Source organism: Giraffa tippelskirchi, chromosome 6 (assembly GCF_054371585.1).
Source record: "Giraffa tippelskirchi isolate mGirTip1 chromosome 6, T2T-mGirTip1v1.2.pri, whole genome shotgun sequence".
Taxonomy (NCBI): domain Eukaryota; kingdom Metazoa; phylum Chordata; class Mammalia; order Artiodactyla; family Giraffidae; genus Giraffa; species Giraffa tippelskirchi.
The window spans coordinates 67,115,826-67,134,151 of NC_137280.1; the positions used below are offsets into that span (position 1 = coordinate 67,115,826).

An 18,326-nucleotide genomic window follows, 5' to 3' on the forward strand; every position below is an offset into this window, starting at 1 on the left:
GACTTCTCTTCCCTCTCAGTGTCAGTTCTGATAATTTATTAAGGATGTATGCGAGATCTCCTAGGCTACCCTTCGACCCTTTGGGTATCAATAGCAGATTGCAGGCATCAGAAAGAACTCCAGAAATCTAGAGATGAGATGTAGCATGCTGTCATGGTTAAGACCGATGGTTTTGAGGTCAGATGGTTCTAGACTGGTGCCCTTGTCCGGCTACCGACTAGCTCTGTGGTTTTGGGCAATTACACAGACTCTGTAAGCTCCAGTTTCTTCATAGGTAAATGTCAGGACGCACCCACATAGCTGCACTGGTTGTTTATGGTTAACATCCACTCCAATGGACTTCCCTGGCCGATTCTGATTAGTCCATGTGGTAGCCATACTGGTGACAGAGTCAATTCCTAGGCAGGTTGGTAGGAAGTCCGGGGTCCCCGAGAAGGAGAGGAGGAGTCTGGGGCTCTCAAAGAGATAGGAGTCTGGAATTCTCAAGGAGGTGGAAAGGACAAATGCCCTTTTTTCCCTACATTCCTTAGTCTTAGTCACCTAAAATGTTTTTTTCTTTAAGCTTGGAACTGGTGATTACACAACAAACAATGGGTTTAAACTCTGTACTAAGGATTATATAACAACAATGCATCCTGCTTGAGGACAGTGTCTCCTTCCTGAAAACCTTCTGACTAATCCTGACAGCTTAGAATGTATATTATGGGAGTGGGTCTGGTAAAATCTTTCTATTGGTAAGTTCTAATCCTGATATCTTAAAATGTAAATTGTGGGAGTGGGTCTGGTAAAATTTTTACAAACTTGAGACATTCCTTTGATTTACTGTAATGACTAATTAAAAAAGTATATAATTCCTTTGCTTAGACGAGCGAGGGGGGCACTCTCCGCCCCCCTCTTCTGATGTCTGCGTCAGAAGCTTTCTGTCCCTTTTTATGCTTTAGTAAAACTCTGCTACACAAAAGCCCTTGAGTGATCAAGCCTGGTCCCTGGTCCCGAAGCAAAACTGTCTTCTTCGGAGATCACAGTATCACTAATTGTTCAATATTTTGCTCTCAGCCCTGCCTAACTCCTAGAATTGCTATATGGACTAAATGAGTGAAGACATGTAAAACACTTAGTTCATGGCATAGAGTAGGTGTTCATTAAACCTTATTGTTATTATTATTTTATTAGACTAGAAGCCCTAAGAAATGAATAGATTTCTGTAACTTAACTGAGTCCAATTTTCCAGTGTCCAAACTCAGCCCTAATTGTAAGATTCTATTAAAAAAATTTTTTTTCTGGTGATAAATGCGTGCTAACACTCTGAGTTAGGGCTCTTATGATTCCCATTTCACAGAAGAGGTCATGTAGGCTTTGAGAAGTGAAGAAGCAGGATCCTTATTATGTCTTCTGACTGCAGTTCAGGATCAAGTATGTTCCCTACAAGTCATCTCATGGTGCCATAGTCGCTCTTTCAGGGAATAATTGCTGTGATCACATCCAGCAACAAACTCTAATAAGGTGGTGTGTGTGTGCTTAGTCACTTCAATGTGCCCGACTCTTTGCGACCTCTTGGACTGTAGCCCGCCAGGCTCCTCTGCCCATGGGGATTCTCCAGGCAAGAATACTGGAGTGGGTTACCATGCCCTTCTCCAGAGGATCTTCCCAACCCAGGGATTGAACTCAGGTCTCTCGCATTGCAGGCAGATTCTTTACCATCTGAGCCATCAGGGAAGCCTAGAACCCTATCCAAATGCTTAGAGTATTATCAATCGACAAGGGAAGATTACTGTAATGACAAAAATTTGATTTAAACTTCTAGGTCACATATGGTGTCTTGAGGGACTCTTGGGGTCTCAGCTTTGGAGGATTATAACCCTTTCCTATTTCACTACTGCTCTATTTAAGGTCTTTACTTCTCTTTCCTGTACTGTTATAAAAATATCTCCCAACCAGTTTCCTTCTGCTTGGCCTCTGCTTTCTCAACCAGAGTCAACTGGAGAGAGTTCCCCATCTCCATGGTTACCCTCCCCAAGCCCAGATCGGAACATGACACTTCCTCACTTCAAGTGTCAGAGACTTCCCATCGCCTGAGGGATAAAACCTGGTGCATCTCAAAAGGTCACCAACTCTCTGTGCACTAACTCCACAGACTGAATTTAGAATTATAGTGACCCTGAAGCCTGCTTCAAATCCTTCACACACACACACACACACACACACACACACACATGCACAAACATACCCACGAACACACATGTACAGACACATAGGTGCACATACACTCATGCATATCCACATATCTCACATACATACACACATAAAGACACACATACATACACATATACACATGCCACATATACATACACAGCACACATGTACGTATATACAATACATATGAAAGAAAGTGAAGGCGCTTAGTTGTGTCTGACTTTTTGCAACCCCATGGACTGTAGCCTACCAGGCTTCTCCATCCATGGAATTTTCCAGTCGAGAGTACTGGAGTAGGTTGCATGCATAAGCATATATACACATGCATACACATACACACACACATGGTTTCTGCCATTCTTAACTACTAGGGTAACCTTCTTCATAGCCTTGTGTTTTTTTTAAAAAATAATATATTTGGCTACATTGGGTCTTAGTCGTGCCACCCAGGCTTAGTTGCCCCAAGGCATGTGATATCTTCCAGGACCACGGATCAAACCCACATCCCACGAATTGCAAGGTGGATTCTTTACCACTGGGCCACCAGGGAAGACCCATGACTTTGTTTTTAGGAAAAAAAACTTTGGATCTCAGTGAAAAGGACCACTGTGGGGATACGTAGATGGGGAAACCATTCCTTTACACTTTTACTTCTGACAGTCTTGACTCTGTTCCCTTGGGAAGCCTTCCAGTGTTCTGAGTAGCAGCTCATCCCAGCTTTGCAGATTCCAGCTCTCTGTTCCCACTAGTGTGTGATGGAAGGAGAATCCCCATAACATATCTGGAGTGATCAGTGAATAAAGGCCCAGGGCCATTTTGAGGGTTGGTTTGCCATTTGTGCAGGAGTTATAAATCTCACCCAAACATGGACACGACTGAAGCTGCTGGGGTCTGGATGCTATCTCACCATCAGAGCACCAGCCCCTCATTGTCAGTCTGTACTCTGGGGACTGGTGTGGGGATTCCAACTTCTTGAGGAAATGCCAAAAAGAGGGACAAAGAGAAACCCTGACAAGGTGGGGGCAGTACCTCAATAGGGATCCATCTCTGATGACAAATATACAGGGTGGCCATCAAGCCTGGGAATACCAGTCAATAAATGGCTTATCGACATTGCAACATATGCAAATAATGTTAAGTATGGTTCCAGACTTGATGGCTTCTTTGGAGTTTTCCACTTGGAACAAGTGCCTTTGGGGCTGAATACAAAGTTGCATTGTGTCTAAGTGGTGGTTGGTTAAGATTTTTGACTTTTTGGTAAAGCTATAGAACTAGAATTTTCTTCTGCACACATGGAGGTGCAAATATTGTCTGCTGGTCATTCCTCAGAGTGCAATACTTGACAGTAGGAGTGGAAACTGTACAAGTTTGAGCCAATTGCAACTAAGGTTTACCTAATTCTAGAGCTTGTGTTTATTTCTCTGCATCATGCTTTGTTGGTAACCGGAAGAATTCATGCTGGACCTCAAGTCACCTACATTATAATCAAGGAGTTGTTTGAGTATTAATAGACTCTGACTCATGCAGTTAAAAAACATCCTCCTGAATTGCCTTGTTCTAAAGGAAGTGAAAGCCGTACTAACAAGAGAAAGTCCTTGAATCACTTCAACCCCTCCAAATCTCAGTGTCCCACTCCAAAGCTTCAGAAAGGACACTTTAAATTGGTTAAAATGGTCAGGAGGGATAAGATCTTCTCCAGAAAGATAAATGGTAATGTTCTGAGAATCTTAAAGCATTTTGACAATCAATGTTCATTTCTTCTGCAATGTCATCTCTGCAGCATATCTTCTGCTGAAGTTCGAGTTAGAAACTCCTATAGAAAGCCTGTGAATGAATGGATAAAGGGAATATTCTTTCTTTCTTTTTTTCCCTTCCTTCTCCCTCTCTTCTTTCCTTTCATCCCTCCTTTCTTTCTCCCTTTCTCTCTCTCTCCACACAGACACAGACACACGTAAACACTGGAATATTATTCAGGTTTAAAAATGAAGAAAATCTTGCCATTTGCAATAACATGGATGAGTGTGGAGGGTATTATACTCAGTGAAATAAGCCAGAGAGAGAAAGACGAGTCCATTTATATGTGGACTGTTCTTTTTTTTTTTAAAGCTGTACCAATAGACACAGAGTAGAAAGATGGCTGTCAGGAGTTAGGGATGAGGTAGAGAACAGGGTAAACGTTGGCCAAAGGGTAAAAATGCTCACTATAAGATGAATAGGTTCTGAGGTTCTAATGTAAACGCGATGACTATAGTTAACAATACTTACTGTATATTTGAAATTCACTGAAAGTAGGTCTTCGGAGAAGGAAATGGCAACCCACTCCAGTACTCTTGCCTGGAAACTCCCATGGACGGAGGAGCCTGGTAGGCTGCAGTCCATGGGGTCCCTAAGGGTCGGACATGACTGAACGACTTCACTTTCACTTTTCACTTGCATGCATTGGAGAAGGAAATGACAACCCACTCCAGTGTTCTTGCCTGGAGAATCCCAGGGACGGGGGAGCCTAGTGGGCTACTGTCTATGGAGTCGCACAGAGTCGGACACGACTGAAGCGACTTAGCAGCAGAGAGTAGGTCTTACACATTCTCATAGAAAGATTACTATGTGAAGTGATGGATGTATTCATTAACTTGATTGTGATCATCATTTAAAAATGTTTAAGTAGGGTCTTCCCTGGTGCTCCAGTTGTTGAGAGTCTGCTTGCCAGTGCAGGGTACACGGGTTAGATCCTTGGTTTGGGAATCAAGATCCCACATGCCGTGGAGCAACTACCAGGTATGCCACAACTACTGTGGCTTGCGTGCTCTAGACCCCATCCTCTTCAACAAGAGAAGCCACACAGTGAGAAGCCTGCACACAAAAACCAGAGAAGTCCCATGTGCAGCAGTGAAGAGCCCACGAGCCTCAACAAAGACTCAGTGGCTCTTAATTTTATTGATCAATTTAATCTTAACACAAATTTAAAAACAGGGAAAAGTCAGTGGAAGGTTTTGCTACTTAAATTTGATTTTGATAAGTCATGGTTGATAAGTTATAAACTTGCAGAGGCCTAAGAGCTGGTCTAGTCCAACTTCCTCATTCATAGACAATCAATCCAAGGAACATCTCTAATGGGCAGTCATAGACAAGAAAAGGACCCCGGAGTGACCTGTTCATCACTGTATTCCCGGGACTTAGCACAGTATTTGACACATGGTAGAACTGAACAAATTATTTATTGACTGACCTACTGACTGACTGAGTAGAATTCACAGACCTCATCAGCTGCAGAGCTGGTACGAGACACTGGGTCTTCTGGGTGTCGGGCCCACTGCCTCCCTTGAAACCAGTCGACACATTATCACAATTCAATCCAGTTTTCAGGGCAAGACTCTCAAGCATCTGGATTAACAGCTGAGAAGCATCTGTAGCCTTTCCTATCTACCAAAGGCTGATCAAAGGGAACCCTGGTGGGAAGTGGTGGACTCCTTTCTCTATGGTCCCTCTTGGAAGAAACATCTGTATCTCTGTAGAAGAGGAGGTAATAGCAGAGTGGGCATCTCCAGTCTCTCTCCATCGGCCTACTTGGTCTTACGGTTCGTGATGGTGGGGTTTTTTATTATATATGCGTGTGTGCTAAATCACTTCAGTTGTGCCTGACTCTTTGCGACCCTTTGGATTGTAGATCACCAGGCTCCTCTGTCCATGGGATTATTCAGGTAAGAATATTGGAGTGGGCTGCCATTTCCTCCTACAGGGGATCTTTTCCACCTGGGATCAAACCCGCATCCTACCTTGGCAGGCGGATTCCTTACTACAGATCCACTAGAGAAGCCCTCTCACCATATACCTCATGGCAAAGCACCTCACTGCTTTGATTAGGCCCTGGTCATGGGTTGGTTGAAGAGGTGGGACCCTGAAGACCTGCCTAGGGGGGACACCTGCCCACCCAGAGTGTGATGTCAGTCTCAGTCTTGAAATGACCAGGGTTGCTTCAGTGGGACAGGATCATATTTAGGAAAAGTGTTTCTATACCCTCTTCTTAATTAGGGAACTTCCCAGCTTTTCCCAATGTCAACAGACTTCTGCCTGAAACCTGAATAAAGTCAGGGACCTGTCAGCAAGTCGAAAGGTCAGGCACATAGTGTTGGTCACAGCCAGGTTCTATTGCAATAGAGAGCGAGCCTCCAACTCCTGAGGTTCCACCTGCCTGTACCCAGATTGGTCTTGGGAACCAGCAGGCAAGCTGAGCCTACAGTGGAGGGTGTGCATGGGGGTGCAGGTTGTTGTCTTTGCTAACTTTAATCCAGACTAACACTCCCAAGCATCACAAACACACCAGATAGACCATACTGCCAAGGTGTGAGTTCATAGAGAGAGTCTTCTGGTCTGTTTTCAACAATACTCTTCTTCTCTTAAAAGATGAGGCACAAGCCATGGAGACTTCTGCCCATAGATCCCCTCTTTACTGCCTTTGCTATGGTTGTGGGAGGATGTGATGCTTGGAGGATCCGAAAATATTTTGGAACCTTGAAGAGAGCTTTGACCACACTGAGCTTTTGTTCCACAGCCAGAGACAGCCTAGTTCTAAAGTCCTTGACCTTAATAACTCATCCCCCTTTGATTAAATCTCTATTTGTCAGATTTACTGCCCAAAGCCAAGAGCACTTGTCACACACCCATGAAGACACCCCTGGCTGCCCTTCCTGTTGACCTCAGGATAAAATGAAAGTGAAAGTCACTCAGTCGTGTGCGACTCTTTGCAACTCCATGGACTATACAGTCCGTGGAATTCTCCAGGCCACAATACTGGTGTGGGTAGCCGGTCCCTTCTACAAGGGATCTTCCCAACCCAGGGATCAAATCTAGGTCTCTGGCATTGCAGGCAAGTTCCTCACCAGCTGAACCACCAGGGAAGCCCAACAGTACTGGAGTGGGTAGCCTATCCCTTCTCCAGCGAATCTTCCCGACCCAGGAATGGAACTGGGGTCTCCTGTATCGCAGGCTGACTTTTTGCCAGCTGAGCTAGTGCGACCCCTTAACACGATTGAGAAGGCCCTGCAGGCTCTGGCTGATCCCAGGGTGCAGCCTGCCTGTCACCACATTCCAGCCGAGACCTCACCAACTGCCATGGCAGCACATCCCGAATTCTGCACATGGCCATCTGTCCTCCAAGCTCTCCATTCCATCTCCAGGATCTAACATCTTACTTTTCAGGCAACAGCTTAGATATTTGTATGCTGGAAAGTAGTCTCCAGCACCCCAGATTGCATGAACTGTTGGTTTTCTATTGCCCCCAACCACCCTGGTTTGATTCATCTCAGAGCATATTGTACTGTGTTGAAATTGTCTATGCATTATCTCTCCCACTGCACTGTCATCTCCCTGAAGGTAAGCACTACATTCATCATGCTCCTTGCTGTATCCCCAGAAGAACATTGGTTATACAAATTTGTTGAACAAATAATGAAAGGGTGGTATAACTAGAACACAATGAAATTAGCAGGCTTATTGGTTTTATGGGAGAACTAATGGGCATAAATCTTCATGAAGTAAATCAAAGAGCTCCACCTTGCAACATACATGTGATAGACCGAAAAGGATAGATAGGGTACTTTTGGTCTTTTCCATCAAGCCCATCAAAGGCCTGGGATTAGGGAGAAGATCCCGAGTTACCTGATGGTTTTGATCATGCTGAGGCCCATTTCAACGCAGCAGTGGGCGTGGTCCTGGCGGGGCTCAGGAAGTCCTGAAACGCAGTAGTAGCAGTCCCCCAGGATTTTAATACGAAGGCAGTGATGCTCCTGAAAGGCATAATGTGGGAAAGGATTGAGTCAGCAGATAGCTATGTGCTTCTGAAAGGCTTAGGAAAGAGGAGAGCTGGGTCAAGAGGTCTGCACCTTGGGATCAGGGGCTCCTACTTTTGAAAAGCTGCTATCATCTTCCCAGGAAATTAGGGGATGTGTGAAGATACCAGGATCAGAATGGAGTCATGGAAAAACAGTGGATTTTGAGCCTGACAGATACACAGTCATATCCTGGCTCTAATCTTAATACCTACTGTGTGGATGGACCTGGCAGAGTGGGCATTCAACATGGGTATTCAGTGTTCCCCTACGAGTCCTGCTCCCACTGATATATTTCTTTTCAGGACATGTCTTTGGATTGGTAGTTTTTTTGTGTGTGTGTGTGTTGTTAGCTCAAAACAAGCACTTAAAAATATAAATCATTTAGAGATACCAGCTATTTCAACTCTATATAAAGTCCTTTCCCAGCTAGGGTACTGGCACCTTAATAAGAGGGGCTGACTACGTCTAATACATACTTCCATTCATTTATTAATTCATATGCTTGTTCATTGATAAAAACATCAGTTGAGCACCTACCTACCTTAAGGCAACCATTGTCCCTGATACAAAGGTGATTAATAATAGCCCCTAGTATGTACCATGAACTTCCCTGGTGGCTCAGTAAAGAATCTGCCTACCAAAGCAGGAGACTTGGGTTTGATCCCCAGGTCGGGAAGATCCCCTGGAGGAGGGCATGGCAACCCACTTCAGTATTCTTGCCTGGAGAATCCCATGGACAGAGGAGCCTGGTGGGCTACAGTCCATCGGGTCGCAAAGAGTCAGACATGACTTAGCAACTAAAGAACAACAACAACAATATGCATCATATATTAAACGGAATGAATCTCACTACAACCTTGAGGTAGGTACAGTTTTTGTCCTCATCACTTCACCAGTGAGAAGCAGGACACAGCTGTTTGGTGGATTCACATTCTTGAAGATATGATTCTTACAAAGTTTCAAACAGCAACAAGCATCTAGGACACGGTACATCCTTTCATACTGAATCGGAATAGGCTGGATTTTGCAGATTTTAGAGGAAAGAGAACTTGGGACAGTATAGCACTGGGGCAAAGAGTGCTGTCAGAGGAGCTCCACTGCAGCAGGTCAAATCCTAGACCCCCCACCTCATCTTTACTGTGTGTCTTTCGGTAAATTACTTAACCTCTGAGCCTCTGTTGCCTCATCTATAAAAAGAGGATAAGACTAGGACCTCAGGGATGTCCTTGGTCATTGAGTGGTAGAGACTCTACACTTCCAGTGCAAGGGGCGTGGGTTCAATCCTTGGTTGCAGAACTAAGATTCCACAGGCCATGTGGTCAACAAATTTAAAAACAAATAAAATAAAATTGGATCTTTAGGGAAAAAAAAGAATAGGACCTCACTGTGTGATTGTAAAGATGAAGGAAGATGCTATGTGTGAAGGCTTAGTATAAGGTTGAGCAGATACGGCACTAAAAATACTGCCCGTCTCTATGCTGTGGGCTTGGACTCCTGTCCTAGTTCTTCCACATCTCTAGCTGCGACCACGGCAGAGTCCCTCTAGATCTCCTTGGGCTAGATGGCTGGGACTCAGTGACCTGTGAGGTGTTCTCTAGATTTGAAGCCCTAGGAGCCTATGAGTCTATGGCTTTGTGGGTGAGTGGCTCTCCTTGGGAAACCAGAGTCCAAGGGCAGGAGGAGGGGAACTGCAGACACAAAGGGGCCTGCTGAGATGCCAGAAGCACACTGATGCCCTGGTACTTCAGGCTATAAAGCACCATGCTGGCTTCCTAAGCTGAACAGGGGTTGGGACATCATGTTTGGGTAACGAGTAAAATCACTCTCCCAATAAAAAAAACAAATACCAGACAGGGAAAAGAGAAACAGAACTGGCTCTGGTGTTTCCCTGTCTGCATCAGATCTCCAGGGTCTTGCCAACCTTCCCAAACAGGCACAGATGCGATCTTCAGAATGCTGATAGCATGCACAGCATCCCACGGTTGTTTTTAGGAGCGTGTAGTTTCTAATCTATTGGCAGCTTCGGTGCCACTAATTTCTCAAGACAGCAAAAAGGGAAGCTCAAGACCTTCGCTTCTTTCTTCTAACACAATCTAGACTATGATGGCCAGAATGGAACTAAACAGACTTGGCCCACTGGTTCTGGAAGTTTCTAGATTTGTGGAGTCCATGGGACAGTTATATACATATATATAAAAAAAACAACCAGAGGGCCCAAGGGACTGCACCAAGGCTCAATTTTGTGTTTTGCCAAGGAAGTATGAAAAATGTCCATCAACATACAAAAATAACAACCCAACTATCCCACTATTTCCATCACTTTATAAAAGAAAAGGCATTTTTAACTCACTTCACTCTGAATAATAGGTTCTAGGTTCATCCACCTCATCAGAACTAATTCAAATGCATTCATTTTTATGGTTGAGTAATATCCCATTGTGTATATGTACCACAACTTCTTTATCCATTCATCTGTCAGTGGACATCTAGGTTACTTCCACGTCCTAGCTATTGTAAATAGTGCTGCATTGAACAATGGGATACATATATATTTTTCAACCCCAGTTTCCTCAGGGTATGTGCTTAGGAGTGGGATTGCTGGTCCTATGGTGGTTTTATTCCTAGTTTTTTAAGGAATCTCCATACCGTCTTCCACAGTGGCTCTATCAATTTACATTCCCACCAACAGTGTAAGAGGGTTCCTTTTTCTCCACACCCTCTCCAGCATTTATTGTTTGTAGACTTTTTGATGATGGCCATTCTGATAGGTGTGAGGTGATATCTCATTGTAGTTTTGATTTGCATTTCCCTAATAATGAGTGATGTTGAGCATCTTTTCATGTGTTTGCTAGCCATCTGTATGTCTTCTTTGGAGAAATGTCTGTTTAGGTCTTTTTCCCACTTTTTGATTGGGTTGTTTGTTTTTCTAGCATTGAGTTGTATGAGCTGCTTGTATATTTTGGAAATTAATCCTTTGTCAGTTGTTTAATTTGCTATTATTTTCTCCCATTTTGGGGGTTGTCTTTTCACCTTGCTTATAGTTTCCTTTGCTGTATAAAAGCTTTTAAGTTTAATCAGGTCTCACTTGTTTAGTTTTGTTTTCATTTCCATTACTCTAGGAGATGGGTCATAGAGGATCTTGCTATGAAGTGAGTCAGAAAGAGAAAGATAAATATTGTATTCTAATGCACATATATGAAATATAGAAAAATGGTACTGAAGAATTTATTTACAGGGCAACAATGGAGAAACAGACATAGAGAATAGGCTTATGGACGTGGGGAGAGGGGAGGAGAGGGTGAGATGTAAGGATAGAGTAACATGAAAACTTACATTACCATATGTAAAATAGATAGTCAATGAGAATTTGTTGTATGGCTCGGAAACTCAAACAGGGGCTCTGTATCAACCTAGAGGGGTGGGATGGGGAGGGAGATGGGAGGGAGGTACAAAAGGAGGGGAATATATGTATACCTATGGCTGATTCATGCTGAGGTTTGATAGAAAACAATATTATGTAAAGCAATTATCCTTCAATAAAAAATATATTAAAATAAATAAATAAATAAAATTGTGAAGGTCATCAAAAAGAAGAAATGAAAAACTGTCATATCCTCAAGGAGTCTAAAGGAGACATGAGAACTAAATATAGTATCCTGGTTAAAAACTGAGGCAATTTGAATGAAGAATGGACTGTCGTTAACAGTAATCTATCAAAATTTGTTCATTAATCTCAATGAGTGTATCACACTAGTGTAAGATTTTCATAACAGGGGAAACTTGCATGTAGGACATATTGGAACTCTGCACTATCTCACAAATTTTTTCTATAAAGATAAAACTGTTTTAAAATTAAAACTACATTCAACTTTTTTAAGAAAAAAAAAAGGAAAAGGCATTTTTAACACCGAAAAAGTAAAAAGACACATGCTTGGAATAAAGAAAAGTTTTTGGCACTAAATGAAATTAATGATAAAAACTGACTACATATCTGTATATGTATTACAGATATGTAGATATACATGCAATTGCTATATATATATATATATATATATATATATATATATGTTGTATACATATAGATATGCACACTACAGAAATGTAAGTTTTCATGTATCTCTCTCTCTCTCTCTCTGTCTCTCGTAGTGGCCAGAAGTTAAAATTTGTTTGCAAAGGAGCAAACCCCTTGCTCTTATTTTGAGTGAGAACACTGAGGCTGGGAGGCAGTGACTGGTGACATCAATCGGGCACCCTTCATGTGCAAATGGTCTTTGGGCAGAGCTGGCAGTGACTCAGGCCATTGGTGACCTGGTACAGTGGAAACATCTTCCTCCCTATTGACTATGGGAGGAGGGAGGGGAAGGGTGGAGCAGGGAATACTTTGGTCTAAGAATCAGACCTCCATTCTAGTCAAATTTACCAGCTGTCTGACCTTCGATAAGTCATTGAAGCCACTGATAATGTGGGTTTCAATTCGCCACATATGACTCCAGTCAAAATGATCTGCTTGTCCTTAACAAATAACAAAGCAAGCATGGCATTTGACTAGCAATGACAATGACAGCTAGCATCTGAAAATAGTCTTCTCCACATTCAACACCACACCTTATCTTTTCTCCTTTGAGTATTCACAATAGCTTTGAACATAGCTGAGCGTGTTTTTAGACATGAAAGTTTCAGCGTGCAAGAGATGGAAAACTTCCTGTGCCAAAAGGCAGCTGGCTAAAAATAATGATATAGACTATAAATGATATTCAACAGCCCCAAATCAGTGATTTTTCCATGAAGACAGAGGTGAAAGCATTTTGGGAAAACTTAGGGAAAGGGAATTGTATTTACTGAGCACATACTACGTGCCAGGCTATGTGTTGAAGGCATCACATTGACCTTGTTTAGTCTTTATGACCACATTCTGAGCCACGTGTCACTTCACGGATGGCTTACAGAAATGAAGGTCATCCAGCAAGTCAGAGGCAGAATGGAACTCACAGAAATCTGTTTGACTTTGGGGCTCCATGCTCTCTTTAGAAAAATACAGAAATTGTGGCAGAGTCTAGAATGATAGATTTCCTGACAAAATGTGTTTTGGAAGGAGATATGTAAAACAGTTTATTACATTTTGGAGCAGACAGGGAACAATGTGGTGAAGATGTTTGTAACCCAGGGTCTATTTTCCTTCTAAACAAAAGGTGAAGCTGACAGCCTTCTTGAAAAATTGTGGTCCCCAAATAAATGGTATGTATATATGCATGTGTCTATATACACCATTTGTGTATGTATACATGGCTCAGATGGTAAAGAATCCGCCTACAATGCAAGAGACCCAGGTTCAATTCCTGGGTAGGGAAGATCCCCTGGAGAAGGAAATGGCAACCCACTCCAATATTCTTGCCTGGAAAACCCCATGGACAGAGGAGCCTGGAGGGCTACAGTCCCTGAGGTCACAGAGTCAGACACGACTGAGTGACTAACCTTTTCACATAAATATAATAATAATTTGTGTATGTATATATAAATATAAATAATGAGATAGTGAGGGACAGGGAGGCCTGGAGTGCTATAGTCCATGGGGTCGCATAAAATCAGACATAATCTAGCAATTGAACAACAACATATAAATATAAATACAAATATGAAAGGGCCTATCTTCTCATCTGTCAAGTTCTGTCAATCTGCAGACACATTCTTCTGATCAATTCCTGTGAGCTGTCAGACGATCTGACAGTAATATCCAAGCAACTTCTTTTTTTTTTTTTTTTACCAGAAACTGCTTTGAAAAATTCACATTAAAAAGCCAGGTTGCTTTGAAAACAGATATAGAAAAAGGAAAATAAAGTAGGGTGAGGGTCTTGTAAATTTTATTCAGTTAGTCCTAATAGAATCCTTTTCTTCTCATCTTGATGGCTTTGATATGATAAAAATCTTGGGAAAAAAATCCAGAGAATTTATGAAACTATATATGTACCTAACATTGAGGAGACACAGGTACCAAATTATCAAAGATGGTTATACCACTGGGGAGGGGTAAGATCATAGGGATACATACTTTCTATATGGTCTCTTTTTTAAAAAGTTAAAAATTTTTTTGGCTGCATTGCATAGCATATAAGATCTTACTTTCCCAACCAGGGATCGAACACATGCCCCCTACATTGGAAGCAGGGAGTCCTAACCACTGGACCACGAGGGGTTCCATGTGTTGTCTCTATCTTTGATGTTTGAATTTACATAATGGACAAGTATGGCTTTAGTAATCAGAAAAAAAGTAAAACATGAAAAGGCAAAAGATTCTCAGAACAGGAATATCAGTGCCATGAATGCGTTTTTAAAAGGTATATTAGAAATCACGGCAATTTTTATGGTACTTTATCTAACTGCAAGTAGACAAATTAACACATCAATATATCGCCCTAGTAAAAATAAAGCTGTAGTTAAGTCTCCTTGAGTAGTCTCTCCCCCGCAGACACACCACACCCTGGAAACCTGGTCCCCTTTCCCCTCTTGAGAGACCACTCTGCATTCATACATACATTTCTATATTTCTATGTATGCACTATTCTTCATAAATCGATCAATTTTGTTGTTCAGTTGCAAAGTCAAGTCCAACTCTTTTAGACCCCATGGACTGCAGCACACTAGGCCTCCCTGTCCTTCTCTATCTCCCAGGCTTTTCTCAGATTCATGTCCATTGACTTAGTGATATTGTCTAACCATCTCATCCTCTGCCGCCTCCTTCTCCTTTTGCCTTCAATCTTGCCCAACATCAGGGTCTTTTCCAATGAGTCAGCTCTTCACATCATGTTCATGGGGCTCTTTGCATCACTGTTCATGGGGTTCTCACAGCAAGAATACTGGAGTGGTTTACCATTCTCTCCTCCAGTGGACCATGTTTTGTCACAACTCTTAACTACGACCCATCCATCTTGGGTGGTCCTGCCTGGCACGGCTCATAGCTTCATTGAGTTACACAAGGCCCTTCACCATGACAAAGCTGTGATCTGTGGAGAGGAAATTGATCATACCATGTTTATAGATCTAAGATGTGTTTTTTCACGGAAAAACTTGTCTTGAAATTTCATGTTTGGTACAGAAATGGCTATCTCATTCTTTAAAATCTATTGATAAGCTTTCTATAGTGTTGGAATAGTTTCTTTCTTAAGATATTATTTTTGATGTGGACCATTTTTAAAGTGTTTATTCAATTCATTACAATACTGCTTTTGTTGTTTATGTTATGGTTTTTTGGCCCTGAGATATATGGGATCTTAGTTCCCCTCACCGGGGATGGAATCCATGCCCCCTGCATTGGAGGGCGAAGTCTTAACCACTGGACCATCAGGGAAATCCCAGAATTGTTTCTTGCAACAATAATTTAGGTTGCTTCCCATTTTGTCAGGAATCTGAAACAAGGTTTAAGATGTAATGATGTTGCTTTAAATTTACAATTTTAAAGCCTTGATAATAGCATACATGTCATTCCTAATTTGGAAGGGAGAGGGGTAGTTATGGACTATTTTTTTTTTAAAGATAGAAGATCAAAAGTTACTAGAGTTTGCCAAGGGCACTAGAAAGAGTCCAAAACGTTCTGCTTTGAGCAGCCTGAACCACAAGGGCACTGAGGAACTCAATCACATTAAGAGGATCTTTAATAGAAAGCTTTGAAGTTTTTGCCTGTATCTTAATGATGCAGTGGATAAATGGGCAGCTGCAGTAGATGGTATTTACACGGGAAGTGGGTTCTGTCAGATGTATGACATAAAATTAAAGCAAAGAATTATGGCACAGCAGGGAGAGGTCATTATAAAGCCACAGAATTTTGATACTAAAAGATACAAGAAAAGGCAAGTTTAATCCTCTTTTACACAGAAGCAAAATCTGGGACCCACTTGGTTAAGTGATTTGCCTGAGGTTGGGAGGCAAAAGCATTTCAAGTAGGTTTTCTCGTTTCAAGGTGAGTTGAATTGTTTCCACTGGCAGGATTTCTCAAGCTTTTTCACGGAAGTTCCCTAGAGTGGAAGATACTGATGCCCCTGGAGTAAGTGGGTGGGTGAAAATGGGGTAGGGGTAGAGTTGGAATTATTGAGTACTTCCGGGTGTGCTGAGGACTTATTTTGAGCCAGACTTGGTGTTGTTTCATTTATCCTTCATTACTACTCTGATAGGAAACTGAGACTCAGAGACGTAATTTGTAGTTAATTGAAGTCCAGCCCATAGCTGTCCATAGCTCATCCAGTAGTCATATATGGATGTGAGAGTTGGACCATAAAGAAAGCTGAGGGCTGAAGAATTGATGCTTTTGAATTTTGGTGGTGGAGAAGACTCTTGAGAGTCCCTTGGACTGCAAGAAGATCAAACCAGTCAATCCTAAAGGAAATCAACCCTGAATATTCATTGGAAGGACAGATGCTGAAGCTAAAGTGCCAATACTTTGGGTACCTGATGCAAAGAGTCAACTCATTGGAAAAGACCCTGATGCTGGGAAAGATTGGAAGCAGGAGAAGAAGGGGATGACAGAAGATGAGATGGTTAAACTGCATCACTTCCTCAATGGACATGAATTTGAGCAAACTCTGGGAGATAGCGGAGGACAGAGGAGCCTGGCGGGCTACAGTCCATGGTGTTGCAGAGGGTTGGACACAAATGAGCAACTGAACACATACGCACTATTCTGCTAGGAAACTGAGATTCAGACAGGGGATGTGCAATTGAAGTTAATTGAAGTCCAGCCCACAGTTGAAGTCCTAGAAACCTAACTTTCAGAGTTGTCCAGCATGAATAACAATCCATCTCTGACATCTCGCTCCATCCCTAAAATGCGTGGGGCATTGCTCGGTGGTCAGAAGCCAGCACCTGGCCTCAGGTGGCCTGAATCACAGATGCACCACCTACCAGGGGTTCCGGGCAGATTATTTTACTTCTTTGAGTCTCAGTCACTTGTTCTATAAAATGGGAACAATAAAAAAACTTCCCTTATAGATTTTTTGTAAGAACTGCCTAACTGTAAGTTAGGTAATCCAGGGCAAATACACCAGGTAACATAGAATGTACACTGGGCAGTTGATGAATGTTTAATATGATCGAAATTAATCATTTTACTCCATCATCTATCTGCGTTTATTTTGATATTCATTTTTTAAAAAAATCTTTCAATAAGACTCCAGCTCCAGAAGGACTACAGCTTCTTGCAGCCCAGGGACTCGCTGGGCTGTGCACGCCCAACTCACCTCTCCCCGACCATGTACAGTGTGAAAGTGAAAGTCTGTCGTGGCCAACTCTTTGCAACCCCATGGACCATAGCCTACCAAGCTCCTCTGTCCATGGGATTTTCCAGGCAAGAATACTGGAGTGGGTAGCCATTCCCTTCTCCAGGGGATCTTCCCCACTCAGGCATCAAACCCGTGTCTCCTGCACTGCAGGCAGATTCTTTACCGTCTGAGCCACGAGGGAAGCCCCAGAGTACAGTGTAGCTAGGGCAAAAAGCCGGGGCTACAAGGCCAAGTCCATATTCCTTAAATGTTGCACTGTGCCCTCCAGACTTGTGTCTGCTTTCCCCTTAAATCTCACTCCTCACTGCAGTCTCCCATGCCCTTTATGCTCCAGCAATCTTGAGCTCCTTATAGCTCTCCAAACAAGCAGCACACTTCTGCATTTTCACACTTGCCTGCCTTTGCATCGTGTCTCAGCCTGGAAGGTGATTTATTATCTAATCTGATGCTGGCAAAGCTCCTGCTCTTCCTCAGACCCCGTCTCCATATGGCCTCTTCTCCTGATGCTGCTCAACCACCTCCCTCCTCACCCCAAGCACTGACTGTCCCTTTCTTTGTCCACCAGGACTTCTGTGCCCACTGCCTGTACCACACTGTCCTGCAAAGTTGGAGAACTTGTTTCTCCCTTAGCGGAGTCTGAGGGCAGGGGCTGATTCTGTCTTGCCACAGCCTCACACGGTTCCTGGCACATAGTAGGTACACAGGGAGTGTTGACTGAACAACTTGGATTGCATCTTTCATTAGCAATCCTTTATCTGGGTCAATAGGGATTACTGTGACACCAAAAACTGACCTTGATCATATCTTTCAGTTCTCTTTGGAGGGCCACTTTTGTTCTTCTCAGCACCTCTGGGCAGAAATATTTAGAACCAGAGTATAAAGTGGAGGAACTATGTGTAGCTGGCACCAACCACCCTTGAAGCAGCGATAAAAAGAAATGGTGTACATTCTTCCCTACCTTCATATTTCCAGCCCTTCAGGTTAACCTGATTCTTCTCCTGGGAGGAGACCTCAGTTTCCACCTCTTCTTCTGCTCCTG

At 42.8% G+C, this 18,326-nt stretch overlaps 1 protein-coding gene across 1 annotated transcript in view; it reads right to left on the reverse strand.

Moving 5' to 3' along the window:
- The window catches only part of ADCY8 (adenylate cyclase 8), a 225,441-nt gene that overhangs the window by 117,037 nt on the left and 90,078 nt on the right, over positions 1-18,326 (reverse strand). Inside the window, exon 5 of the mRNA XM_081505325.1 lies at positions 7,849-7,976. Within this exon, the coding sequence (XP_081361451.1) occupies positions 7,849-7,976 (128 nt within the window). The remainder of the gene's footprint in view (positions 1-7,848; positions 7,977-18,326) is intronic.